General features: G+C 42.3%; 4 protein-coding genes and 1 long non-coding RNA gene across 7 annotated transcripts in view; 4 read left to right on the top strand and 1 right to left on the bottom strand.

Annotated features, from left to right (window-relative positions):
* Positions 1-587: 587 nt before the first annotated feature.
* Positions 588-5,520, top strand: hus1 (HUS1 checkpoint clamp component). The gene is made up of 8 exons (XM_037080122.1): positions 588-745; positions 1,431-1,558; positions 2,352-2,528; positions 3,176-3,283; positions 3,421-3,495; positions 3,777-3,876; positions 4,568-4,702; positions 5,111-5,520. Exons 1-8 carry the CDS (start codon positions 694-696, stop codon positions 5,191-5,193), a joined length of 858 nt encoding a protein of 285 aa, XP_036936017.1. The 5' UTR covers positions 588-693; the 3' UTR covers positions 5,194-5,520.
* Positions 5,521-6,730: 1,210 nt separating this feature from the next.
* Positions 6,731-27,525, top strand: part of LOC119009057 (NACHT, LRR and PYD domains-containing protein 14-like) — a 308,098-nt gene continuing 287,303 nt past the window's right edge. Inside the window, exons 1-4 of the mRNA XM_037080031.1 lie at positions 6,731-6,823; positions 8,099-8,156; positions 9,294-9,398; positions 9,507-9,623. Coding sequence (XP_036935926.1) covers positions 8,140-8,156; positions 9,294-9,398; positions 9,507-9,623 — 239 coding nt within the window. The 5' untranslated portion in view covers positions 6,731-6,823; positions 8,099-8,139. The remainder of the gene's footprint in view (positions 6,824-8,098; positions 8,157-9,293; positions 9,399-9,506; positions 9,624-27,525) is intronic.
* LOC119009065 (NLR family CARD domain-containing protein 3-like) lies at positions 10,056-19,628 on the top strand. Its single transcript, XM_037080050.1, has 6 exons — positions 10,056-10,201; positions 10,592-12,401; positions 12,906-13,079; positions 16,713-16,886; positions 18,457-18,630; positions 19,504-19,628. Coding segments are annotated over exons 1-6 (2,358 nt in total). The 5' UTR covers positions 10,056-10,200; the 3' UTR covers positions 19,529-19,628.
* Positions 19,798-20,955, bottom strand: LOC119009109. The gene is made up of 3 exons (XR_005071627.1): positions 20,575-20,955; positions 20,034-20,439; positions 19,798-19,937 (listed from the first exon to the last, which is right to left on the bottom strand). It is a non-coding gene; the product is annotated as an uncharacterized LOC119009109 (long non-coding RNA).
* Positions 26,323-27,525, top strand: part of unm_hu7910 (un-named hu7910) — a 32,271-nt gene continuing 31,068 nt past the window's right edge. The window contains exons 1-2 of one of the 3 annotated variants that reach the window (XM_037080047.1): positions 26,323-26,495; positions 27,216-27,276. In XM_037080047.1, coding sequence (XP_036935942.1) covers positions 26,456-26,495; positions 27,216-27,276 — 101 coding nt within the window. In that variant the 5' untranslated portion in view covers positions 26,323-26,455. The remainder of the gene's footprint in view (positions 26,496-27,215; positions 27,277-27,525) is intronic. The other 2 variants (XM_037080048.1, XM_037080049.1) reach the window with 2 other exon arrangements.

Below are 27,525 nucleotides of genomic sequence, written 5' to 3'. Positions count from 1 at the left end.
GACTCTATAATAAATATTACATTTCTGAGAAAAGAACATTATTTTCTCTACAGTTTAATAATAGAGACCAAATTTAATGTCTTGAACAAAAGTGATGTGGGTAATTTTTAATCATTTAAGAATGTTTTATGAGAAGTTATAAATCCCCAAAATTCAAATGAGTCCAAACATTATTTATTTTATATTTCCCTCCATTTGTTTTTGTTTTTCTTCAGGCTTTTTTTTGTCGCAGAAATTAGCTTCAAATGATATTATTCTGTTTTTAAAATAGTTCTGAATATTCAATAAATAAATTTTTAAAAAAATGCTTGAACAAAAAATTGAACGTTTTTAATAAAAAAGTGAAAGAAAAGCAACAAAAACCGCAAAACAAAAATTATGTTTACTTTTTCTTTTTTTTTTACTTTTGTTGACTAAAAAAGGAGAAAACAATATTAACGACAACAATGATAATAATAACAACAATAACAATCATATAATAAGCATAATTATTATATAACAATAATAAAAATCATATTATCAAAATGTTTTTTTCTTTGATTGTATCTTTTATCCCCTGGAACAGTTTGTAGAGGAGCGCTGATGTTTCCGCCGGACCTTCCTCACGGACGGACCAAACAAATCACCCGCCGGACACCAGACCGGAAGTGCTCCTCACGGACTCTGCAGTGAAATTTAGCGTCAAAACTCAAAATGAAGTTTCGAGGAAAAATCATCGACGTCGCGTGTCTGAATCATTTCACCCGTGAGTCTGTTGAACTTCTCCTCACACCGCGACACACTGACGCTGCTAACACGTTAGCTAACACGTTAGCTAACACCAAACTCCAGCACGTTTCTCTGATAAATATCACGCCAGACTTCATCCAACATGTGTCGTTTAATCCGCCTGTATGACTTTTATAACTGTCCTTAGTTCGGCTCACAGCGAGGGCCGAAATCTGCGCCAAGTTGAAGCAAAACTGACATTTTTCGCACTGACGTTCACGTTGATTTAAACGAACAAAATAGTCCAGAAAATTAATGAAATTTGGAACAAAAAAATCCAGAGCTCAGACTGAAGCCGATTCAACCCAAAGTTATCTGATATCACAGAAGCTAGATATGTTTGTCGAGGATGTGCTGAATTATTGGAAATTAATCAATTTCAATTTATAATGTTTTTTTTTAATCATCATTATCACTATTATTTCTGACTTTATTGTGAACTCTGGGGAATTGGAGCCACAATATTCCATTCTGTTCTCAGGTTTATCATAAAAAATGACTGATAGATTATGAACATAATCACAAGTTGTTCTCAAATTAAGTGTCTAAGTAAAAACAATTCATAAGTAAAATCAAAGAGCACTGATTAATCAGGTCCATCATCAGCTGAGTTAAAACACGCTGGAGTTATTACATCTGTATCTCCTCGTCGTCCTCACCAGGAGTCATCACCACCATCTCAAAGCTGACGAAGATCTGCGTCCTGCGTCTGACTCCAGACAACCTGTTCTTCGTCCTGTCCGGTAAAGTGGCCAACGGAGGAGTCAGCATGTGGTGTGAGCTGTCACAGGTAAGAGCTCCACTACAGGTACATGTTTACCTTCGCTAAGAAGACAGACAGGCCTGTGTAAAGATGTGATGGAGACAGGTCTGTGTAAAGATGTGATGGAGACAGGTCTGTGTAAAGACGATGGAGACAGGTCTGTGTAAAGATGGAGACAGGTCTGTGTAAAGATGTGATGGAGACAGGTCTGTGTAAAGATGGAGACAGGTCTGTGTAAAGATGTGATGGAGACAGGTCTGTGTAAAGATGGAGACAGGTCTGTGTAAAGACGTGATGGAGACAGGTCTGTGTAAAGATGGAGACAGGTCTGTGTAAAGATGTGATGGAGACAGGTCTGTGTAAAGACGTGATGGAGACAGGTCTGTGTAAAGATGGAGACAGGTCTGTGTAAAGACGTGATGGAGACAGGTCTGTGTAAAGATGGAGACAGGTCTGTGTGAAGATGGAGACAGGTCTGTGTGAATATGTGATGGAGACAGGTCTGTGTGAAGATGGAGACAGGTCTGTGTAAAGATGGAGACAGGTCTGTGTAAAGATGTGATGGAGACAGGTCTGTGTAAAGACGTGATGGAGACAGGTCTGTGTAAAGATGGAGACCGGTCTGTGTAAAGACGTGATGGAGACAGGTCTGTGTAAAGATGTGATGGAGACAGGTCTGTGTGAAGATGTGATGGAGACAGGTCTGTGTGAAGATGTGATGGAGACAGGTCTGTGTAAAGACGTGGTGGAGACAGGTTGTATTTTTACCTGCATGGCTCAGTATCATCAGTGACCCTCGGTGTGTCCTTCCTCCCTGCAGGCCAACTTCTTCGATGAGTACCAGATGGAGGGCGTGTCCTCTGAGGACAATGAGATCTGTCTTGAGGTGACTCCAGAGAATCTGTCCAGAGCGCTGAAGACGGTCCAGAACGCCAAGGCCGTCAAACTTAAACTGACCAAGAAGCACTGCCCCTGTCTCACCATCGCTGCCGAGCTGGTGAGATGTAGACAACAACTTACAAACCACTGAAGAGTAACATCGGCCAGACTTCATTCAAAATGTGTTTATTCTGCCCGATAATATTAAACATGTTTTTTATTTGCATCATTACTTTTTTTGAGGTGGACCACAAGCAACAGGAAAGATTGCAGCACATTAGCAAACATACTCCTGTTGACAGAAACTTAAAATCTCACCCCCAGAACAGAAAACCTGCATCTCCACTCTCATCCTGACTTCTGCTTTTTGTAGCATTACAACAGCAAGTTGTAGCACTATGCTAACCTTCACTTTGTTTACATCTGCTTCCCCATGGGGGTCACATGTGAGCCATGAAGCCACGCCCCCGCTGCTGCACAGAACAGCTTTCGCTGTTCATTCAGAATCTGTTCATGTTGAATGTGCTGCTTGTCCTAATTTCACCAAATTCAACACTGAACTTCTTCTGGTCCTCAGCAACAAACCTGCCAAGTGTGAAGTAAAAGAGTTGAGCAGTTCTTGAGTTTTGAGCATAACAGTCAGATTTCTTTCTTTATACTTAGATTATGTACAAAATTAAAATTAAATTCTTGCCTGAAAGTAGACAAAAACAGTTAATTTGTGAGACAGCTAACTGAGTGACGTCCTCCTCCTGTCCTGTCCAGCCCACCCTGTCCAGCATCAGCAGAGTCGTCACCCACGACGTCCCGGTCGACGTCATCCCCCGGAGACTCTGGCACGAGTTCAAAGAGCCGAGCATGCCAGACTTCGATGTAAGTGACGTCGCTATGAAGTGTTAATATTCAACCACACAGTGGAGATGTGATCTGTTCTCACGCCTTTAGACAAAAACAAGTGAAGTCAGGTGAGCTGCCATGAAAGACATCTGCTCACACGCGTGTCCTCACAGGTCAGCATCTACCTGCCTCCTCTGAAGACGATGAAGAACGTCGTGGACAGAATGAAGAACCTCTCCAACTTCCTGGTACGATCACATTAAGCTTCACTCATGTAAAATATAGAGTGTGGACACTTCATCACAGAATGTGGTGAACAAGACTAAAAAAGATGTCACCAGACGAGTTTAATAGATGTTAGTGAAGTCAATTTATGATGTGATTTTAAGATTCCGAGTGCTGCTCAGTGCTTTTCTGTGAACTTGCTGATCGTTCTGACCTCCTGACCGGATCGACTGCCTCTCATCTCAAAGTCTGTCTGTCTGTGTGTGTGTGTGTGTGTGTGTGTGTGTGTGTGTGTGTGTGTCAGGTGATGGAGGCCAACCTGAACGGAGAGATGAACCTGAAGATCGAGACGGACCTGGTCTCTGTCACCACTCACTTCAAAGACCTGGGAAACCCTCCGTGGGGTAAAAACTGTTCCTGTCACCTGTTTTTAGCCGTCAGTCAGACACACAGTTGTCGTGGTCGTGAGAGGATGATCCCCTCACGTCACGCTCTACTTCACCTGGACATTTGATTAAGACGTCCACAAAGTCTTAATCAAAGACTTTGCTGCTTCGATTAACGTTGCTCAGGAACTTTTATATGATTTTCTTCTTCTACTTCTTCAACATACAATTTTTACCATATTTTGGGGGCGTTATGCTCATACAGAGCCTTGGAAGTTTTTAAAATGCTTTGTTAGGAACATGCTTAAATTAGAATATTCTCCTTGAAAAACTGATGGATCTCCAACAACATCTGGTGTTTCATCGATACTGCTGTAAACCAAAAATGTTAAATATTTGAAATGAAACAGTGGAGTCGGTCTTTCGTCTCCTGACGTCTCACAGCAGACGCAGACCGGACCGGAGCTCAGTGGGACTATGATGAGCTCTGATATGAAAGTTTTTAATTCCTCAGCAGTGTTTTCTGATCCCTCAGTCTGCAGAGCTTCACTCAGATGAACGAGGAGGCTGTTGTTGGTCCGCTCACAGTCTCGTGATGATGACCTCACTTTGTTTTTAAATATCAGCAGGTTAAATGTGCTAGAAAACTCTCTCCCAGCTGACGGACGAGCTCACACTGGTTTCTTCGTCCTGGTCTGTCTCTCTGCAGGTGATGACGCCTCCCAGGATGGGGGTCCGTCTCAGAGCAGGGACCCTGAGGACATGGCCCAGGCCCGGGTGGACATCAGGAAGCTGCAGCAGTTCCTCATGGGGCAGCAGGTCAACCCCAGCAAGGCCATGTGCAGTAAGTCAGGTTCACTGCAGGCAAAATAAGTGTCATCTTTATCTTGTCATGCGTCTGCAATAACAGTGGAGTTATTCATAAACCATGATATCAGTGCTGACATGAAGCATCACAGGAGTTCGACACAGTGTCTCTGTTCTGATCAGTGAACCAGATAAACAGCAGCTGGATGAGATGCTTTACATGAGATGTAAAAAAATAACCTGTGATGATTCTGGACTGTTTTGTTAAAGCTGACTTCTGTTGTATGGAAGCTCAGTGAAATCATTTAATTACACTGAATTTAAATGTTCCCTTTGTGTTCAGACAACGTGCGACAACTTCACATATTTTAATCCAGTTTCATGTTTAGTTAGTCGTACTTTTTCTTCCACTTGAGGATTTGACGCCGTCCTCTCGTCCCCACAGATATCGTCCACGAAAGGGTCGTCCACCTGATTCTGCTGCATGAAGACGTGTCGCTGCAGTATTTTATCCCCGCGGTGGCGTAGACGCTCTGCAGACAGCATGAGATGTTTCTTCTCTCAGTTTTGAGAAATGAAAAATGGGCGTGTGAACGTGTTTCAGGCGTTTCTCCACGCAGCAGAGATTGTTGTCCGGCACTGAACCCACGAGACAAAACTCTGGATGGTCCGTCCTACGTTTTAATGAGACTGAGGACGACTGAGGAGGACTTGACCCACAGACATTTGGTATTAATAAGGACACGGTGGTAAATGTTCATTTATCATGGAGGGAGATGAGGAAAATTATAGTTTGGAATATGTTGTATATTATTTATGTGATTTGTTTTGCATTAAAAGTGTTACTGGCATTTAGTTTGATTTTACTGTCTTGCTGTCACGTTCGCTCAACACACAGGATGTCATCTGAAGCCTCCAAACACACAGTGATGTGTGCAGGGTAATTTGTGTGAACTGACCCTTTAATTGGACATCAAAAAAGTAAAAACAGTCTAGTTTAAACTGTGCGGTGCTTGATAATGATCAGGAGATGTTGGAGCCTGGATCCCAATAATCAATCATAAGGAAAACACCTGAGATCAGACTTTGGGATCCTCAAACAAACAGGAAGTGAGATCAGTGCTCTGTTAGTTTGTTCTGGTCGGATGATCACAGTATAAATGTATCTGCTGTGAGTTAGAGATGAAGTATAGATGAAGTAGGGAAATTGAGCCAAATTATGACCCTTCCATATGATGTCGTATTTATTTCACTGGACGACATATTTGTGGTTTTCTGGCAGTTGGTTTGTTTGTTGCTTGATCCATGATAACACAGTTCAGAAGAAACAGAAGGATGAAAGTATTGCGAGGTAACACAGGTGGTGAATTCTTAAATAGGTTGTTGCTGCAACCCTCGGGGACCCCAACTTAATTTTTTAAGTTTAAGCATAAAATATTTGTCCCAAATTTATAAAACATTGTTATGAAATGTAGTTTCGATCAGACAAGTAATACAAGGTCAATATCGCAAATATCAATACTTTGAAGGTAAATAACAGAAGTGTTGGACTCTCTGAGCATCACCTCTGTGAAATACCAAGAAAAGGTCTGTAGTCTGTGAGAGACATGAAAAGGTTAATATACTGACAATATTCAACATGTTTCAGTTTCATGACCATAATTCACTCAGATAAAGTTTCAGTGGATTGAACACCTTGAGTCTGAACAAGTTTGTGATGTCACAGCAGTGAACAGCTCAGAAAACTTTATTATTATAATTAGTAATAATTATTATAATACGTATATTGTGCAATAACACAACTGTATCTTTATCTATCACTCTATATGTTGATACTTTATTCTAGTTAAATTAACGTTTCTTGTATTCCTGTTTTGTTTTTGTTGTTCTTGCTTAAATATAGTTTTTATTATTATTTCTCTGCATATTCTGGACTTTGACTGTGAGCAGCTGTTACTGGTGGATCAATACAGAATTTGTGATTCTGCTCTGATTAAAAGCTGATCTGTGTCGGAATCGAACATACAGACAGTCACGTGATCGGTGATGACGTGTTGTTTGAAAGCTGGGCGGGAATAATGAACTGAAAATTTAAACCAAAACAAACAGATTTCACAGGCTCCATTTTGTTCAACAGAGCCGCGGGACCTGACACACGGTGAGTGTTCGTACAGCGTGTTATTATGTTACTGTTAATCAGTTATTTCCATGTCTGAAGGAATAAAACACAGACTGTTACTGAGAGAGAGAGACAGGTAATCCCTGACTCCTGAACACACACGTTTCTGTACTTCCGTGTTCTGAGCTCGTCGTCGCTGTCAGACATCAGAGGGAAGCGGGGAAAATAAAACTCCTGATGGTTTTAAACCGACATGAGACACCAGTCGGATTTTAGGAGCTGCACGAGACTTCTGCTTCACAACAATCTCACTCTCACTCACGTCAACCACGCTCACCTGCAGCTGACGTCATGGGCATGCGCGGGTTACTGTGCCCGCTGTCTCCCGCTCTTTTTACAGCCATCACAACCATCCAGTTCAGATTTAACAGGCGGAAACGCGTTTTTCCGAGCCGCCTTTAAACGCACTATGAGCAGACGGAGTGACGTGTGATCTGAAGCACACAGGTGTTGGTCTGAACCACACAGGTGTTGGTTCACATCTGTTTAACCACGTTCAGCAAACCAGCCGACAGGAAAAACACTTTGCTCAGTTTTCTTCCAAATGAAACCGTGTAAGTTGAGTGATGCTGATGGATGTAGATCATGTTTAGCTAAATGTTGACCAATTAATATTTGTCAGTATATCAAGTTAATTAACGATTGTTAACTGTTACCTATGTTAAATATCTTGCTAGGTGCAGAGGCAGTAACTCGTTACTTTTACTTCCTTACATTTACTTGAGTAACTTTTTGCTTGAATTGCACTCTTAAGAGTTGTTTTACTGTGAAATACTTTTTACTTTTAATTGAGCAATATTATTCTAAAGTAACAACACTCTTACTTGAGTAACGTTACCCACTTATGGGTAGAAAATAATATATGTAAGAATATAAATGTATTTGTGTTCCTTTGACTGTGTTATTTTTTTGTGGTACATGACATGACGTTGCTGATTATAATATTGATTGCTTGATTACATTAATGTTCTTATTTGATGAATAAATCAGACGTTAGGCTACTCAAAAGTTACTCAGTACTTGAGTAGTTTTTTCACCAAATACTTTTTTACTCTTACTCAAGTAATTATTTGGATGACTACTTTTTACTTTAGAAAAAGATTACTTATGTAAAGTAAAGTAACAATACTCTTACTTGACTACAGTTTTTGGCTACTCTTCCACCTAGGAATAAACCCACTCCTTATTAATTTCTGCACAGAACTTGTGCTCACTATAGTTTTGCACATATTTTTTTAAATCTTTGTACGATAGAAAGGCACCGGGAGGAGACAGTGGACCAGAGGCCAGCAAGGATGATGCAGGGTCACAGGTGAGGAGAGAATATAACTAGCTGAGAAAAAATGTTGATAGCATAAAAGTGACTTTGCAATTAATTTTCAGAGCTATGTCACCACTACTATTCTTAATTCTGTTTATAAATGTTGCTTTGCGCATTTACTGTCTAGAATTGCAGGAGAAATTGAAGGAGAAATTATAACTGGCTCAGGAAATGTCTGTAGGATAAGAGACTCTAAGATTAGATTAGCATTTCCACAGCTATTTCAGAACTAGTCTTATTTATACCATAAAATGTTATTATCTGTGTTGCAATAGGTGGCACAGGTAGAAGGTCGTGTGTCAGGGGAGAGACCAGGCTGCAGCACTGACAGTCAGGGAGAGGCTTCAGACAGAGGATGGATCTTCTGTAACTACTTTAAAACCTCATCAGCCAGATCCTAAGACCATTGTCTCTCAGAAGTTGGCAGATAAAACTCTTAAGATTCCAGAGACAATAATATCAGGACTTCCCTGGGCTTCACTTCATCCCAGGTGTTGAAGGAGAATTGTGCTTTTACAGTTGCAAAGCATGTGAAAAGAGTCCCCAAGTTCAAAACAAAATCCTGAATTTACTGAGCCACTCAATAATTTGTGAAATTGCAGACAACATTAACAGTATGTGTGAGATATGTTGATCGTGATCTGAATTTGTTGGCATGTATGAGGTGTCTGACCACAGGAGAAAACCTTGCAAAGGTTCTTATGATGATTTTGCAGACATGGCAGGGATATATTCAGGAGCACAGGCCATTATCAAGAAGCATCAACCTCTGCCTCCTTATGTACATTGTGGGGCCCATTGTGTGAGCCGAATCAAACAACATGCCTGCACAGCCTCCTCTGTGGGGAGGATAAAACAGTCTGATCAGCTTTATTTGAGATGATATGGATCCATTGAAATATGGATCAGTGCTGTTGCCCTTCTCTCTGTTGGTTGAGCATCAAATCAACCTCAGTCATGTAGTCTAGATGTAGAAACTCTGCACTCTTTAGAATATGTTCCCAGCTGTAGATAAAAATGTTGAGAACATGCAGATGGAGAAATAAACTTAATGATGAGTCATGTTAATGTTACCTCTGAACATCTGAAAATGCTTTATGTTAAATATCCATCCTGTTGTTTCCACAGGCAGAGAGCAGAGTCTCCAGTCTCCAGCTGTCAGTCTCTGAAGAGTGACTGGTCCAGAGATGAACCTCCAGCCTTCAGGAAAGAACCTGGACCCTCAGGCACAAAGTAAGAAGACTGCCATGTTTTTAATCGCCAAACTGTCAGTCACAGTAATGTATACATTTAGAACTGCATATTGGCATGAAATAAATACAAACATGTTGATGTTTGCAGAATTCAGTACACCAGGCAGAGAGCAGAGTCTCCAGTCTCCAGCTGTCAGTCTCAGAAGAGTGACTGGTCCAGGGATGAACCTCCAGCCTTCAGTACTGAACCAGGACCCACCACAAAGTAAGAGACTGTTTCTCCTGATAACTGACCTGAAAATGATTCAGTTTCTAAATGTTCTCTAATGATAGACATTTGTTTTTTTGATGACAACAGTGTCTTTGTTAATCAATCACTAGAGATGTCCTGATGAATCAGATTAAAGCCTGATTCATTCCTGAGTCCTTATATTTACCTAAGTGTTGATTTACTATGTGTCTGACACACTGAAATAACAGCAGTAGATACTAAATATGAGGATGTGGTCAGAAACGTCACATGTAGATTAAGAGCTGCATTCAACATGTGAGGCGTCTGTTGGTCACCAGTAATGTAATGTGTTAAAGAATGTGTTCATCTCCACAGAAAGAAGAAGAGGAGTCATGTTTCTGTGAAGGAGCAGCCGTCCTGCTGTTCTTTGTGTCAGGACGTCCTGAAGGATCCAGTCTCTACCAGCTGTGGACACTGGTTCTGCAGACAGTGCATCACCTCATACTGGGACCAGTCTGCTTCATCAGGAGACTCCACCTGTCCCCAGTGTGGAGAAAGATCCAGAACAAGAGCTGGACTGCAGACAGTCAGTCAGACTAACACTGCACCAAGTAAGACTGTATGATAGATAATCTATGAGTCACAAAGAAAACAGCAGGAGTGCTGGAAGTTCTTAACATTGATGGAAAATAAACAATGAAAGGTGAAAGAATTCAAGCAAACTCATATGAACACAATGCTACAGAGCAGTGCTAACTGAAGATGCTAACTCAGCACATTTAGAACCAACACAGACCTACAAAGTGATTTTAGCAAAACTGGTGACGGCTCCTGTTTCATCATCACTGTCATATGGAGACAGTGTGGCCCAGTAGACTGGTGCTGATAAGTGTGTGAACCTGTTGTCAGCTCAGAAGCTATTTGTTATTCTCAGAGCTGCTCACTCAGAGCCATCAGGCCTCAGAAATTTAGTTTCTGTCTCCCTTTTTTCTCTGTTGCAGTGAATGTTGTTCTGCGGGAGGCTTTAGATGAACATAAGATCAGTCTGAGGAGGAGATGTGAACGTGTGACTGAAGGAACTGAAACAGGAAGTGATGAAACAGGAAGTGGAACCCTCCTCCACAGGATCTACACTGAGTTGTACATCACAGAGGGACAGAGTGAAGAGGTTAATACCCAACATGAGGTGAGACAGCTAGAGACAGCTTCCAAGATGGAGACCCTCCATGACACTCCAATCAGGTGCTGCGACATCTTTAAAGCCTCACCTGACCAACAGAGACGCATCAGAGTGGTTCTGACCAACGGCGTCGCTGGAGTTGGAAAAACCTTCTCGGTGCAGAAGTTCACTCTGGACTGGGCAGAGGGCTCCGAAAACCAAGATGTCAGTCTGCTGGTTCTGCTGTCGTTCAGGGAGCTGAACCTGATCAGAGATGAGCAGTACAGTCTTCTCAGGCTGCTCCATGTTTTCCATCCAACATTACAGAAGGTGACAGCAGAGAAGCTCGCTGTCTGTAAACTTCTCTTCATCTTTGACGGCCTGGATGAAAGCAGACTTTCACTGGATTTCAACAACCATGAGGTCGTGTCTGATGTCACACAGGAGTCATCAGTCAGCGTGCTGCTGACAAACCTCATCCAGGGGAAGCTGCTTCCCTCGGCTCTCGTCTGGATCACTTCCCGACCTGCAGCGGCCAATCAGATCCCTCCTTCATATGTCGACAGGGTAACAGAAGTACGAGGCTTCACTGACGTCCAGAAGGAGGAGTACTTCAGGAGGAGGTTCAGTGATGAAGATCTGTCCAGCAGAATCATCTCACACATCAAGACCTCCACGAGCCTCCACATCATGTGTCTGATCCCAGTCTTCTGCTGGATCACTGCTACAGTTCTGGACCACATGTTGACTACAAACCAGAGAGGAGAGCTGCCCAAGACCCTGACTGACATGTACTCACACTTCCTGCTGGTTCAGACAAAGAGGAAGAAGCAGAAGTACGATGAGGGACGTGAGACGAGTCCACAGGAGCTGATGGAGGCTGACAGGGAAGTTCTTCTGAAGCTGGGGAGGCTGGCGTTTGAACATCTGGAGACAGGAAACATCATGTTCTACCAAGAAGACCTGCAGCGCTGTGGTCTTAATGTCACAGAGGCCTCGGTGTACTCAGGAGTTTGTACAGAGATCTTCAGAAGAGAGAGTGTGATCTTCCAGAAAACAGTCTACTGCTTTGTTCATCTGAGCTTTCAGGAGTTTCTGGCTGCAGTCTACATGTTCAACTGTTACACCAACAGGAACACAAAGGTCCTGGAGGACTTCCTGGGAGGTTGGAGGTATTACAGTTACCCATCCCTGGATGACTTCCTGAGGAGAGCCATGGAGAAATCCCTTGAAAGTAAAAATGGCCACCTGGACCTGTTTGTTTGCTTCCTTCATGGCCTCTCTCTGGAGTCCAACCAGAGACTCTTAGGAGGTCTGCTGGGTCAGACAGACAACAGTCCAGAAATCATCCAGAGAGCCATCAGCAACCTGAAGGAGATGAACAGTGATGATGTCTCTCCTGACAGAAGCATCAACATCTTCCACTGTCTGATGGAGATGAATGACCACTCAGTTCATCAGGAGATCCAAGAGCTCCTGAAGTCAGAGAACAGATCAGAGAAGAAACTCTCTGTGATCCACTGCTCAGCTCTGGCCTACATGCTGCAGATGTCAGAGGAGGTTCTGGATGAGCTGGACCTGAGGAGGTACACCAATTCAAAGGAGGGACGTCTGAGACTGATTCCAGCTGTGAGGAACTGCAGAATTGCTCGGTAAGTCCAGATGTGATTATCAAAACCATAAAACTACATCAGTGTTAGAGTAGAGATCCTCCCTCAAGACACATGTACGATATAAAACCTCCATATTGGAAAAGTTTTCCTTCAATTAGTGTTTCACCTGTTACTTTATCAAACAATTATACATCTGTTAATTTAAAAATGTCTATAAAAGTCATTGTTGTGTTTCTATCTATGAAACTAGTGAACACTAGTAACTTCTGTCATCTTCTCACTGTCTTTCTTTGGGTGATGGAGGCTTCAGAAATGTCTCAACATTGAAGATTTTAATCACAGCTGTTTGATAGAAGCTTTTGTCTAAGTCTTCAGATTTCTGTTCATCATGTTGCTGGTTTGGGTTTGACATCAACAACTAACCAGCTGAGCTAAAGCCACTCATGTTAAATTGCTTTGTGATGAAACACTCTGTTTTATTTATTTAAAGTCTTTTTTATGCTAAACATTTTTTATTCTAATTTTTTTTCTCTGTCATCGCAGATTTCCTGTTTGTAAACTCTTAGAGACTCACTGTGAAATTGTGGCTTCAGCTCTGAGGTCCAACCCCTCCCATTTGAGGGAACTGGACCTGGGTTACAGCGAACTGCAGGATTCATGTGTGAAGCAGCTGTGTTCTGGACTGAAGAGTCCAAACTGTAAACTGGAGATTCTGAGGTCAGTTGATGTTTTTTTTTCTTATCCACTGTGTATCTACCTAATTTAAATCTCTCACAGAAGTTTCTTAATACTATATATATTTTTAATTTTTATATACATTTTTTATATACATCAAAAACATCTATCTCAGTATTTTTATGAAATGACATGTGGTTGTTATGAATAAAAAAAAACAGGAGAATGAAAGAACAAAAACACAGCTAGAACTCCAAGCAGTTATGAACGGGGGCCAAGCGGTCATTGGCCCCAAAGGATGACGGGCTCAGGGCAAAAGTGAGGACACAGGCCAACGTCTGAGCGTGGTATTCACTGTAATGGGAAGAGCACTGGAAGTGCAAAAGGCTGAATGTGTGCTGATTTGGATTTGTTGAACTAAATCATGCCCACTTTGACCAATTGTTGCTTACCTAAAGAATAAGTGCAGCAGAAGTGGGCAGGGCCTATGTCAGAAAACCTAGCTCTATTGGAGAAACACATGAATATGATGTTTATGAATGTGTTCTTTAAAATGTGGAAGTTAAAGGCAAAAATGCATTTACATCCATTATAGTGCCACCTATTGGCCAATTTGCAACAAATTTGGCAGAGAGCCTCTGGATGACGTCGGGAACAATTGACTGAAGTTTAATGTTGAAAGTATTTAGTTTGACAGAAATATGAAACAATATGTGTTTTTTAGCTAGCAAAAAAGATTGTTTGGTTATAACTAGCAGATTTTTTGGAGCACCAAAATTCTTTTGACAAATTTTAATCAGACATATCTGGAGATTCTATGTGCAAAGTTTCAGGCAGATGGTGCTAAAATTGTAGGAGGAGTTTGAAAAAGTAGGTTTTGCATATATGGTGATTTAGCGAACGAAATGTGCAGCAGAAGTGGGCATCTCCAGTGTCAGAAAACCCAGTTCTATTCAGGGAACATATGGATATAAGGTTTGCGAATGTGTTATTTAAAATGTGGAAGTTACAGGCAAAAACACGATTGCATCTATTATAGCACCACCTAGTGGAGTACATGTGCAAGTTTTGGTATGAAAGAACTGTGTCCTATTCTATTTCTACCATATAAATTTCAAAACTCTCAGCATAACAGTTTGGCTGAAATTAATGTTTCTTGTTTATCTTGTAATAAGCCATGCCCACATTGACCAGTCATGACCTACTTCAAGATATGGCCTCAGGATTGGACCTACATCATACTGACCAAATTTTGTAAAAATTGGAGGTGTGAGTTAAAGACCTCCCTGACAGAGGGTTCCGCCAGACACTCCCAGCAGACCCTCACAATGCGTTTGGGTCTGTCCAGCTTCCTCCCCTGCCAGCGGATCCAACTTACCACCGGGTGTCATGATTCTTGTTTGTTTGTTCTTGTATCTGGTTTTTGGTTTCTTGTATTTGATTTATGTCAATGTATCATGTCTTGTTGTGTCCTATGTTTTGTTTTTCCATGTCTTGTGTCTCATGTTTTGATTTTCCATGCCCTCATGTGTTCTTTAAGTTTCTCCTATGTTCTCCCCTCTGGCTCCCTCTGTCTGTTTTGTTCACTTCATGTTTTCTCCTATGCTCCTCCCCCTCGTTATCTCACCTGACATCCTCCCTCCTCTCTCCTCACCTGTTCCTCGTTATGTCATTAGTGTCTGTGTATTTAGTAGCTGTGTTCCCTTCACTACCTGTCTGGTCATTGTCTTTGTTTGTCTTAGTTTGTCTTTGCCTGTCCATGCTCCTGTTTACGCTCCTGCTTCTGTTTGGTAGGTTTTGGATTTATTTTGCATTTTTTCCATGTTTGATTTGTACTTTGACATTGATTTGAACTTTGTATTTTTGCTTTGCTACTTCGTCTCGTCCTTGGTTGCTACTTTGTTTTTCATCCCCGTTTGCCTGCTTTTGGTTTTTGTAAACAGCTTTTTAAATAAAGCTCGCCTTTTGCTTCCCTGATCTTGCCTCCGGAGTAACTGCGTTTGGGTCCACCTCCCCTTCCATAGTCTTCCCTTTTTACCCCAGCGTGACACCGGGCGGTGATCAGTTGACAGCCCACCCTCTCTCGTTACCGAGTGTCCAAGACATACAGCCAGAGGTCAGATGATACGACTACAAAGTCGATCATTGACCTCCGTCCTAGGGCATCCTGGTGCCAAGTGCACATGTGGATGCCCTTATGCTTGAACATGGTGTTCATTATGGACAAACTGTGACTAGCACAGAAGTCCAGTAACAAAATACTCGGGTTCAGATCGGGGAGGCCGTTCCTCCCAATCACACCCCTTTAGGTAACACCGTCACTACCCACGTGAGCGTTGAAGTCCCCCAGTTGAACGACAGAGTCCCCAGTTGGAGCACTCTCCAGTACCCCTCCCAGGGCCTCCAAGAAGGCTGGGTACTCTGCACTGCCGTTCGGCCTATAAGCTGAGACGACAGTGAGAGACCTATCCCTGACCCGAAGGCACAGGGAAGTGCCCCTTTCGTTCACCAGGGTAAACTCCAGCATATGGCGACTGAGCTGGGGAGCTATAAGCAGGCCCACACCAGCTCGCCGCCTCTCACCACAGGTAACTCCAGAGTCCAACCTCTCTCAAGGAGTTGGGTTCCAGAGCCCAGACTGTGTGTGAGCCCAACTATGTCTAGTCGGTACCGTTTAACCTCCCGCACTAACTCAGGCTCTTTCTCCCCAGCAAGGTGACATTCTATGTCCCCATGGCTAGAGTCACCGCCAAAGGATTGGGTTGTTTGGGCCCCCGCCCATGACTGCCACCCAAATCACACTGCACCGGCCCCTTGTTATTTCCCATGTTCCCATATTCCCCATGTTATTTCATTCATTAGGGGCTTTGGAACCGATCTTAGTCTGACCTGTTTGCCTTGGGAGACCCTATCAGGGGCATTAAATCCTGTACATCATAGCTCCTAGGGTCATTTGGGCGCTCAAAGCCCTCCACCATAAGGTGGTGTAGCCGTTCAAGCGCTGCCAAAATTTGCCAAATTCTGCTTATCCCTTCCCAGTCTCATGGCAACCAAGGATCTCAAATTTAGTTTGACTGAGACATCAAACAGTTTACATTTTTATAGCTTGCTATAGAAATCTGTTAAAAATGGGGATACAAGTTTTTGAATATGAGACATATGGTGTGGGAGTTATAGGTAAATACACATTGGCCTAGGTTATAGTGCCCCCTGCTGGTGGATATATGTAGTTTTTTGTGTCTGAGGTACGTGCAGGTGTCTGGACCAACCCTCCAAATTGCACCGCCCTCCCTTGCACAGTTTATCCTGCAGCACCACTATTAGTGGGAGTAAATCTTTACTATTACAGTAGGGTCCCTAGCACCGCTGGTCCTAGGAAACGCGTCTGCTAGTATACGCGTTCCCTCGGCCCCTTGGGCTTGGCCCCCTAATTATGTCTGATTAGATTATTAATCCAGCCCTGACTGAGATCAGCAGCCTGTTATTAATCTGTGTTGACATGAACCACTGTATGAATGTTGTGCTGACATTTGGATGATGTCTGTAGAAGGCTGATGATGAGCCACAATAACACAATGACAAAGTCTCTCTATTCATTTTAGAGGAAAGCTCATTGATGAGGACACAGTAATGTTGAGAATGGATTTTCATCCCCATCATTTATTCTTTATTCAGATTGTGGGACTGCAGAATGTCAGATATCAGCTGTGCTTCTCTGGTCTCAGCTCTGAATTCCAACCCCTCCCATCTGAGAGAGCTGGACCTGGGCATCGACAACCAGCAGGATTCAGGAGTGAAGCTGCTGTGTGACTTTTTACAGAGCAAGAACTGCAGACTGGAGACTCTGAGGTCAGTTCACTGACTCTGTAACTGATCTCATATGTTGAATTAACAAGTGAACCATATTCAAAAGGCAGCTGTAGCTCAGCGGGTAGAGCAGGTCGGCTGGTCATCAGAAGGTCACTGGTTTAAAGTTGGGCTGAGCTGCATGTCGAAGTGTCCTTGTGCAAGAAACTGCTCCTGATGTGCAGTTGGCTCCTGCATGGCATCTGCCATCAGTGAGGTCCCTGCAATGAGCTGGTGACTTGTCCAGGTACCCTGCTATTGCCCAGAGACAGCTAGGACTGGCTCCAGCAATAAACTCCGCAACCCCATAAAACGGGATAAAGCGGTTATGTGACATGACCATATTCATGTTCAGACATAATTTAGTTCCATTAAGTCATAAATGCCTTTTTGTTCATATTTTTGTGTTTTTTTTTGAATAAATTTAATCTTCAGTCAAGAAAGACTTATGTTTGTTAAAGAAACTGTAGAAAATGTTCATTAAGTTGTCAAAGAAAACTGTGATAATCAGATGAAGTACAATTTTATTTCAAACATTCAACTGAGAGCATTTATTTGTTCTGACTGCGGGGTCACACACATGCATGTGTGTGTCTGGTAGAGAAAGTATGTCCATCCGATGCTTGTACATCCATCCATCCATTATCTGTACGCCGCTTAATCCTCTGTAGGGTCGCGGGGGGGCTGGAGCCTATCCCAGCTGACTTAGGGCGAAGGCAGGGGACACCCTGGACAGGTCGCCAGTCTACACATAGAGACAGACAACCAGGCACACTCTCATTCACACCTATGGGCAATTTAGAATAATCAATTAACCTCAGTATGTTTTTGGACTGTGGGAGGAAGCCGGAGTACCCGGTGAAAACCCACACTTGCACAGGGAGAACATGCAAACTCCACACAGAAAGATCCCAGGCGTCCCAGTAATGAAAGTGATCAAACTGTATTTTGTGGTTTCAGGTGCCCAGTGTGGAGAAATCCATTGAACCTGTGCACAGTTAGATTAAATGAAACAGAACACTTTTCAGAGAAATTCAGTCCCATTTGACCTGAACATTACCGGAGGGTTCATAAAAACATGTCTTCTTCTCAGTGAGACAAAAATCAACATATCTGCTTGTTCCAAACCTTTATAATGTTTATACTGACTGAAGTATTTAAACCCTATCTTAAATGGTGGAATCACACATTGAATCTGCTCTTGTGAGATATTTTTTTGGCTTCACAACATGAGTTTGTATAGATGGAGCCACTGGTGGAGCTGCAGAGTTTAAGAGGTTACCTCTTAAACTCTGCAGCTCCATCACACCCCTTTGCAGCTTCTCCATGTTGTGAAGCCAAATTAATAAAAATTTACTGATTTTAGATCCAATTCAAGGTCACTACATCTTTATAGAAGCAGCAGCTTCTAACTTTTTGTATTCTGCAGTTTTGAACCTGCATCCTGTTGAGTTATGAACCTTCTTCAGCACTGAACAGATAAACACTGACTGACTTCAAGCACTTTAAACACTGACTGACTTCAAGCAGACACTTTTGTCTTCTAAACTTACATCAAATATTCTTTTTTCAGATTGTGTTTCAACAGCTTTTCAGAGATCAGCTGTGCTCTTCTGGCCTCAGCTCTTAAGTCCAATCCCTCCCATCTGAGAGAGCTGGACCTGACAGGAGGGGCCCGGCAGAATTTAGACATGAAGCTGCTGTGTGATCTGAAGAAGCGTCCAGACTGCAGACTGGAGACTCTGAGGTCAGTAGAGGGTTGGAGTCAGTTCATGCTGGTTTCACCAGTATTGTACTAAACACAGTATCAAAGTAAAGATCCAGTATTTCCTGCTTTCCTCAGTGAAGCTGTGAGAGGAGAACAGTCAGCCAATCAGACGAGCCAGAAGCTTGTTGTGATCGTGTGTTTGAGTTGATGTGAAGACGACTGTTGTTGTTGTGTTCATGTCTACAGGAAATAAAGCTGATCACAGCTGACAGCATCACAGGATGTATAGAGACAGTGTCCTCATTCATCAAACTGTCAGAGCATCAAATCTGATCTCAAAGTGTTTGTTCTCTCATTTCAACACTGAAGAACTCATCAGTTCATCTTTGTCACAGCTCTCAGATCAGTCTGACTGAAGGCTCTTATTTCAGAGAACCATCATTACATTTAGTAACCATGTGGTCTGGATACAGACCAGAACCTCTGCTGAAGTCCAGAAACCACAGCTGATGTTTTACTTGTCAGACTCAGATATTTTAAAATTAGATGAAATATTCAAATGTGACTGATACTCTGACAGCCATCCATCTTTAAAGTGAGCTGTGAGTATCTGTGTTCCTGCAGTAATGATGCGTTCAGGGACTGTCAGCAGTTTATTTCCACTGTGTCCTTCAGTGAAACCTGCAGAGTAAACAGACTTGATGTCCAAAGTGTCTGCAGGTCTGTGAGCTTCACTCCAACACGTTAACATGAAGCTGAAAGGAAGCTGGCTGCGCTACACAGCCGCTCCACTTGTGGTCTGAACAGGACGGAAGTCCTGCTGGTCTTTATATCACTGACTGACAGCTGATGGAGGGAGTCTCTGGAAACACTCATTTATCACTTCCGCTGTCTCTCTGGTTCTCTCATCAGCTGGAGGTGGTTTCTGTGTGAGTGATGAGAAAGGTGGAGGTGTTGAGAGGATCAGCTGTGTCCTGATGATCCAGAGAGGTTGAAGCAGCACCATCAGCTGGTGGGTGGAGAGGCTCTGACTGGGCCGTGTTACTGGGAGGTGGAGTGGAGAGGAGAGCTTCATCCAGCAGTGACTGACGGACCAATCACAACAAGTGGAGATGACTGTCAGTGCTGCAGTGTGAACTGCTCTGAGATCAGCTCCACTGTCACACACAATGTCCAGTCCAGCATCATCCCTGTGTTCCTCTGGATGTGACAGAGTATCATCAGTGTATCTGGACTGCTCTGCTGCTGCTCTGTCCTTCTACACAGTCTCTGCAGACACACTGACACTCCTCCACTCCTTCTGCTCCACACTCAGACACCTCCTCCATCTGGACCTGCACCTGGACCTCCACCTGAACCGCCACCTGGACCTCCACCTGGACCTCCACCTAGACCTCCACCTGGACCTCCACCTGGACCTCCACCTGGACCTCCACCTGGACCTGGAGCTTTATTCTTTTATTCACTCACATATTCTCAACACAAAGAGCCTCAACAGCTGTCTGTAAACAAAACTGTTGATCAACATATTTAACTAGATATTTGTTTTTGCTGTCAGTTGCAGCTCCACCATGTGGAATGATGGTGAATTGCAGTTTATTTCCACATTATATTTTAGAAGTTGATGTGAAAAAGCAGTTCCGGTTCTGACCACCAACATCAGAACTTCACTGAAGTCTCCAAACTGAAACACGGTTCTGACTCCAAACCCAAGTATGTTTGTTATCAGAGCAGGTTCTGTATCTGACAGCTTTAAAGTCTCTTTGTCGAGTGGATCCGACCAGACTGTTGTGGCAGAAAGTGACCTAAAGAATCCAAAGAGTCTGGTCATCATTGTGAATCTGTCGCCTTAAACAAACTCCAACTTTCACATGGTCATTTGATCCGTTGTTAAAAAAAGACACACTGATCAGAGTTGCTTTTATTTGCTGTAATATCTGTAGATTTAGTTGTAAAGTCAGTTCAGTGTTAAACTTTGCTCACACGCTGAACATCAGAACATTTTCACTTCCTTTAGACGTCAAGTAAGAAACATATACTGTTATCTTGAGTGTCATTATCAGTGATTAAGAAATATATAATGAATGTTTTATATTTAGTCCCACTATTCAAATCTCATGTGATGTAAATCGCCTCATCTATATTATTATAAATGTTCTGTGTGTTTAAACAACGTCCGTTTGTTGAATCACTTCTCTGGAGTCAGGTTTTATTTCAGACTTATGAAGATTAAAGTTTTGCTCATTTTCATGAGTGAGCAGTCAGTGCAATGATTTAAATAACACATTAAACCAGAACTGAGACAAACACTGAAGCACGATAATGGCGTCATGCTAACACTCGCCAACAGACACGTGTTAGCTAACATGCAAACCTATCTTTGAAAACACGGTGATGAAATGCCTCAGACATCTTTATAAGCTCGTTATAGTGTGGATATTTTGTGTGTATTTATGGAGGTTTGTAGAGATTCTGAGTGCCATTGTGGAGGTTTTGTTTTTATTTGTGGAACTTATTTGTGAAGTTTTGTGGAGTTTTTGTATGTATTTGCGGTTAATTTGTGTATCATTGTGAAGTTTTTGGGAGATTTTGAGTTTAATTGTGGAAGTTTTGTGTGTATTTGTGGAAGTTTTGTGTTTATTTGTGGAAGTTCTGAATGTATCTGTAAAAAGCATCAAATGTGTATATACTGAGAGCCACAACATTAGAACCAGTGACAGGTGAAATAAATAACATGGATCATTGTGTTCCAATGCCATGTTCGGTTGTGAAGCCATGAGTCCTAGCATTCATGTGAATTTCTCTTTGACAAACATCAGTCACCCAAACACAGCTGCAGACCAAGTACACCCCCTCATGGCAGCAGCACTCCTTGGTGGCAGTGCCCCCCCAGCAGGACAACGCGCCTGCAATGCTGCAAAAACTGCTCAGGAACGACCCGAGGAACGTGGGAAAGACCTCAAGGTGTCAACCTGACCTCCAGATTCCCCAGATCTCAATCCAACTGAGCTTCCACTGGATGCAGTCAGAGCCAACAACGATCCATGGGGGCCCCAACATGGATGGTAGTTGGTTCTGATGCATCCCATAGATGCTCAGCTGGACTGGGATCTGGACAATGAGGAGGCCAGTTTGACACCTTGGGTTCTTTGCCCTGAGGGGGTGCAGTTGGTCTGAACGGTGTTTGGGTGGCTGGTGTTTGTCAAAGAGAATCCACAGAAATGACAGAACTCAAAGTTTCCCAGCAGAACATTTGATTGTAACAAGATGATCAATGCTCATTTCACTTGTCAGTTGTTTTAATGTTATGGCTGAACACTGTAGATACACGGGTTTAATAGAATATAATTATATAATTTACATTACATATAAATTATATCAAATAAATGTGGGCGTTCTAAACAGACAGAATGTTTATATTTCCTCTCAGTGAACAAAACCCAAGTAACATGCTGAACTGAATCAAGGCCAGTTGCCAACAATATAGCACTTAGTAAAGCCCATTTCAAATACTACTTTTACTTCCTTCTTTTACTTCCCACTGAAGTAACTTGTACATCACTTGTTTGCCTTATTAATTCGTTTTTTAAAAGACTAACAGAAAAAGAGGGAAAGAGACTAGTGTCCCAACAGTGACACTGTCGTGGCTTCTGCCAACACAAACTGTCAGTATTCAACGACATGTGAATGAGACTCGACTATCCTCTAGAATCATTTACTGATTTTAGAGTATTAATGAACAGCAACTGACAAATCTCACACTTTCTGCCTTTAAATTTTGCACCTCCATTGCACTGACCTGGTTGGACCAGGTGTGTCTCCTCTCTGGGTCTGATCACCGTACAGGTCAGAGCTGTTCCACCTGAAGCTGAAGACATGTCCCACTGTTCACCTGTAGAGAGGAGGAGGTACATCAATATAACATGATGACTACATGCATATGTGTGTGAATATATATATTCTCATAAAGTAACAGGAAAAAAATACGATGTATTCAGACTACAGACACATCCAGCAAAAAGGGGATTTCTTACAGGATTCTAATTTCATAATAAAGAGCAGTCTGTGACCATGTGCATGACATCACTTCAAGAGTCTCACATCACTCTGCAATATAAAATCTACTATAATCTGATTTAATAAATGTGCTTTTTTAAAAGTAAACAAAAAGTAAAGCAAATGTGTTCAGTCCTGAGAACACTTAGCGCTTCATACACAGGTAAAATGATTTTAAAGTCTATCTTTTGACACACAGGGAGTCAGTGCAGTGATTTAAATCACAAATTAAACCAGAAATGAGACAAACACACTGAATAAATTCTGTGCAGCTACAATGAGGCTGCCTATTGTGTGTTAAACTACTTTAGCTGCTCAAAATGACCTTTATAGATGCTGACATGCAATATACTGAGACACTGTTAAAAACAACACATGGCTCCTGTTAGCTAAATGTGCTGTACTCTGATATTCGGCTGTAACAATGCTAGTATTAGCAAGCTAACAGCATCATGATGGCGTCATGCTAACACTCTCCAACAGAAACACGTTAGCTAACATGCAAACCTGTCTGTAAAAACACCACGATTAAATAACTCAGACGTCTTTATAAGCTTGGTATAGTATCAGTACCTGGTTCATGTGTCCTTACCTGTTAATAAAGGCAGCTGAGTCGCTGCCGACGTGTTTCTAAACCGTGCAGTGTGTCTCCAACAACTTTAAAGTCAGCTTGCTAACATAGCATAACATAACCACGAGATAGCTAACAAGCTTTCATGTCTTTATAAAGATAAATTAAATACATTAAAAAATCATGCCGATTTTACCGAAACTAGCGACTTGTTCAGAGATAGCGTCCCAAATCTAATTTACTGTGACTTTATTCATGTAATAAACACTGCAGAGATAAAACGGACGAAATCACAATGGAGGACAAGGTCCATGGCAGATTTAATGAGGTTAATTAGGATTATGTTCGAGACGAATTTACCTCGATACTTATGAGTTAAATGAGACGACTTCTGCTTTGTGTTCAGAGTTATTCCACACAGTTTTGAAGCAAAATCAAATCTCCCCGACATGAGAGGGAGGCTGGCTCCATTTTAACCGGCACACATGTAGAGCTTTCTGGGTTCGGACAACATGAAGGTAGTTACTATGTGGAGCTGCGGATATATGAAGGAAGATCACCTGGGCTAATTGCCTGAGATCAGTAAGTAATAACTGATCTGTTTACCCCCCTCACAGACATGAATATACTTGTACTGAGCAGGTAACTGGACACATAAAGCAGATTCCTACAGAACAGTTTACTCACCGTGTTGGTGTCCTCAGAGAAGAGCCAACCAGAGTGGAGATCCCTCAGCCATTATTATACACATCTGAGGTTTTGGAGGGAAATCCACTATCTTTACGCGGGAAAACGCCCCGTTTGGCACGCACCACCTGCATTGGTCAGAAACTCTGTGGGCGGGACTCATTTTGCATAGTGACTTTACCTGAGAGACAGGTAACTGTTGGACACTGTACCTCAGTGGGTAGAGCGTAACCCCCATGACTAGGAATTAATACTAGCTGAGGGTTCGAGTCCTGGCCTGAGCTTCTGTTGCCATATGAGACTTAAGTAATTCCAACAATTATAATTATGTAATTATAGAACTAACACAGATAAACAGTTGATAAAAAAGAATAAAAATAGTTCTTCATTTTTTTTTATTGATATTTAATTTCTCTGGTATTTATTAGTTGTTATTCAAATGTAATCAAGTTACTTTGATACTGTAATCGGGTGCAGTCAGGTAATTTGGACACCTCAGCTGAAGTGTTACTGATTTCTGTACTGGACTTTTAAAAAAATAAAATAAATGAAATGAAATGTGAATGAAATCAAATGACTTCATGGGGGTGATGTCACAGAAAGGGGCGTGGCAATTGTACACATTATGTATATAGGAATGTCTTTCTTACCTTTTATATATTATCCATCCATCCATCCATCCATCATCTGTACATATTCTATGTACGCCGCTTAATCCTCTGCAGGGTCGCGGGGGGGCTGGAGCCTATCCCAGCTGACTTAGGGCGAAGGCAGGGGACACCCTGGACAGGTCGCCAGTCTATCACAGGGCTACACATAGAGACGAACAACCACACTCTCATTCACACCTACGGACAATTTAGAATGATCAGTTAACCTCAGTATGTTTTTGGACTGTGGGAGGAAGCCGGAGTACCCGGTGAAAACCCACGCTTGCACAGGGAGAACATACAAACTCCACACAGAAAGATCCCAGGCGTCCCAACCGGCCACTGTGCAGCCCCTTTTATATATTATATATTACATATTTCTACTATTATTATTGTTTATTGATAAATTGAACTGTCCTTAGGCCGCTGTGACTCACAGATGTCTCTGTTTGCAGGACCAATAATGGAGTTCGGATTCTGATTCTGATTCTGGTTCTGAGTCAAACACGATCCCTGGGAACTGCATGAGGAGGTTAGTGATGTAATATTCTGATCAGTCATAAATAAGAAAAAGTTTCTAATATTTTATCACATTGTGTTTGTGACAAATGGAAGTGCATCGACCTTAATGTCCAGTAGGTGGCGCCTGCTTGACACAGTCCCCTCAGGTTTGACAGCTCCCATCTCCCATTGTCCTGGAGCGCACCTGAATGCATCAATTTCACCCAACTTTGATGTGGAATAAAAAAGTTATTTTCCACAAATTGTGCAAGATTCAGTGACTGCTGAACTTAGTACTTCCTAGACTACTTGCATGCATAATAAAAAGTACTTTTACTGTGTATTTTTCAAGTAATCAAAATTCTTACCAGAAAACAATGATTATTTTTTACTACTTATGTAAAGTATGTTTTTTTTTTATTCCACATCAAAGTTGGGTGAAATATACTTATTCTTTTTCCCCTGTCAAGGGTTTTGACACAGATTACGCAAACAGAATACATTAAAAATACCTTGGAAGTACTTAGTTTAGCAGCTCAGTGGTTCAGTCGCAGACACATTGTTTGGTTTATTTTATTATTCACTCTGATTCCAACAATCAGTAAAGTCAATAAAATTAATATCAGATCAGATAACTTAGCTTACCACGGCTGGCTTGACCGCAGTAATACAAGCACTAAATATTAAAGTAGTGCAGGGGGAGCTGCTCACTTTACTCATCAACAGAGATACATCACTGATTACTCATAAAGAGGTGATGATGATGATGATGATGATGATGATGATGATGATGATGCAGTCAGGGGAGAAGACAGAGGAGCAAAGTTGAAGTTTATCGAAGAAGAAAATGTGTTTGTACAGTTTGATCTTTAATTAGCTGTGTTAATATTTCTACCACATCATGTGATTCAGTTTGTTCTGCTATTAATTCTATCATCGACATTAAACACCTGTGCACAGACACGTATATAGTACACAAATAAAGTTAAAGTCAGTATTTGTCCTCAGGTCACGTCTGCTCTCCGCCCAGATGTTTCACACTCTTCTTCTTCTTCTGCCACGTTTTTGATCCTTTCCAAAGACAAGGACGAGACTGGGAAGCTGGGCTGCAACCTGATTGGTCCAAAATCATCAGAGCCCGCCTCTAGTCCCGCCCCTGACCTGAATCCATGGTTCTGATTGGTGGAATGTAGGGTCAGTCACGGTTACTATGGACTTTGGCTTTGCTGGTATCCAAGTGAGGACGTGATTTCTCGGTGAAGTCGTCTCTTCATCACTGAGAGCAGAACACACCGAGCGGCGTCACTTTGTCCGTGTTTCTGACACACTCACCGTTCAGCTAGCTTCTTATTTTGTAGCTGCTTTACTGGAAAACCTGCATTGGAGAATCTACGAAGCAATGGCCCAGAGAAAGAACTCCAGAACCCAGTCCAAAAAAGGTCAGCAAGTTACCCTTTCTTTGCTAGATTCACGGAGCCCGGGACGCGCCTCCGTGTCCTCTCCACATATTTCCATTTCATATTCAGCTAATTGAGGTAGTTTTCCTTTTCGGCAAAGTCCGGCTGGTCAAAACCGAAGATGTTTGAGCTTGTCATCGTTTAAGATGCTTTTCTTCACTGCGGCTAACATAGCGACACAGTATGCGGCACAAACTACTGTTTTCGGCGTCGGGCTGCCTGTGGTTCCCACGGTCTTCCTCTGGCATGAAGTGCGTCCTGCTGGGTGTCTAGGAGCGGCGTTAACCCGCAGTTAAGGTTAAGATTGTATCAAAGTAAAGATATTTTGTGGATTTCATCCACGCCGAATTGAAAAGTGGATTCTATATATTTATGGGAATGTTTTTTTTCTAGATTTCTCAGGCGTTTGCGCCGCCACTAAGCAAAAACACATTCAATTGGCGGAGTTTTGAACGGAGTCTGGTTTGACGTCCTCGGGATACAAGAAAACTGGGCCATTTTAGCCATGTTTTGCTAGCTGTCAAAATTCCGTGAATGCAGAGGACTGGTTCTGTCTGATTTAACTGGGATTCAATCACATGATGCTCCGTGAGGCTGTCAGCACTAACATGGAGCCTTTCCTGCTACTGACGCGAAGCTAACCAGGCTACCGTCAGAGATAGCCTGCTATCATTAGCTAACAAGCTATTAACTTTTTAACAGGCAGCATCCTGGATGATGGAGGTCCAGGGATGGAGCCACAGCTGCCTCAGATAAACCAGCTGTACGTTTATAAGCCTGACACAAACCTCTCAGGTTATTCTACAATCATTACTCATTTTCATCTTGATTATTAATTATTACAGCAGGTAAAAACATGTTTCTGGTGTTGTGTCTAAGGCAGTGGTGAGTTCAATGACCTTTTCCATATATGTTGTGGGGTGATAATTGATTAATATCCTGATTAAAGGAGCAGTCTGTAGTTTTGGGGAAGACAAGTGAATGAGGAGAGAAAGATTCGACTGATATCTGC

The sequence above is a fragment of the Acanthopagrus latus genome, chromosome 19, assembly GCF_904848185.1.
Source record: "Acanthopagrus latus isolate v.2019 chromosome 19, fAcaLat1.1, whole genome shotgun sequence".
Classification (NCBI taxonomy): Eukaryota; Metazoa; Chordata; class Actinopteri; order Spariformes; family Sparidae; genus Acanthopagrus; species Acanthopagrus latus.
This window is presented reverse-complemented; position numbering and strand designations above follow the sequence as displayed.

What these genes read in the sequence shown, in the direction of transcription:
- hus1 (XM_037080122.1), top strand. Translation starts at nt 694, where the DNA reads ATGAAGTTTCGAGGAAAAATCATCGACGTCGCGTGTCTGAATCATTTC. An exon ending in TGTGGTGTGAGCTGTCACAG is followed by an intron (nt 1,559 to 2,351) that starts GTAAGAGCTCCA and finishes TCCTCCCTGCAG; the next exon opens with GCCAACTTCTTCGATGAGTA. An exon ending in TCACCATCGCTGCCGAGCTG is followed by an intron (nt 2,529 to 3,175) that starts GTGAGATGTAGA and finishes TGTCCTGTCCAG; the next exon opens with CCCACCCTGTCCAGCATCAG.
- LOC119009065 (XM_037080050.1), top strand. An exon ending in AGGAACTGCAGAATTGCTCG is followed by an intron (nt 12,402 to 12,905) that starts GTAAGTCCAGAT and finishes CTGTCATCGCAG; the next exon opens with ATTTCCTGTTTGTAAACTCT. An exon ending in TGCAGACTGGAGACTCTGAG is followed by an intron (nt 18,631 to 19,503) that starts GTCAGTAGAGGG and finishes TTCTCTCATCAG; the next exon opens with CTGGAGGTGGTTTCTGTGTG.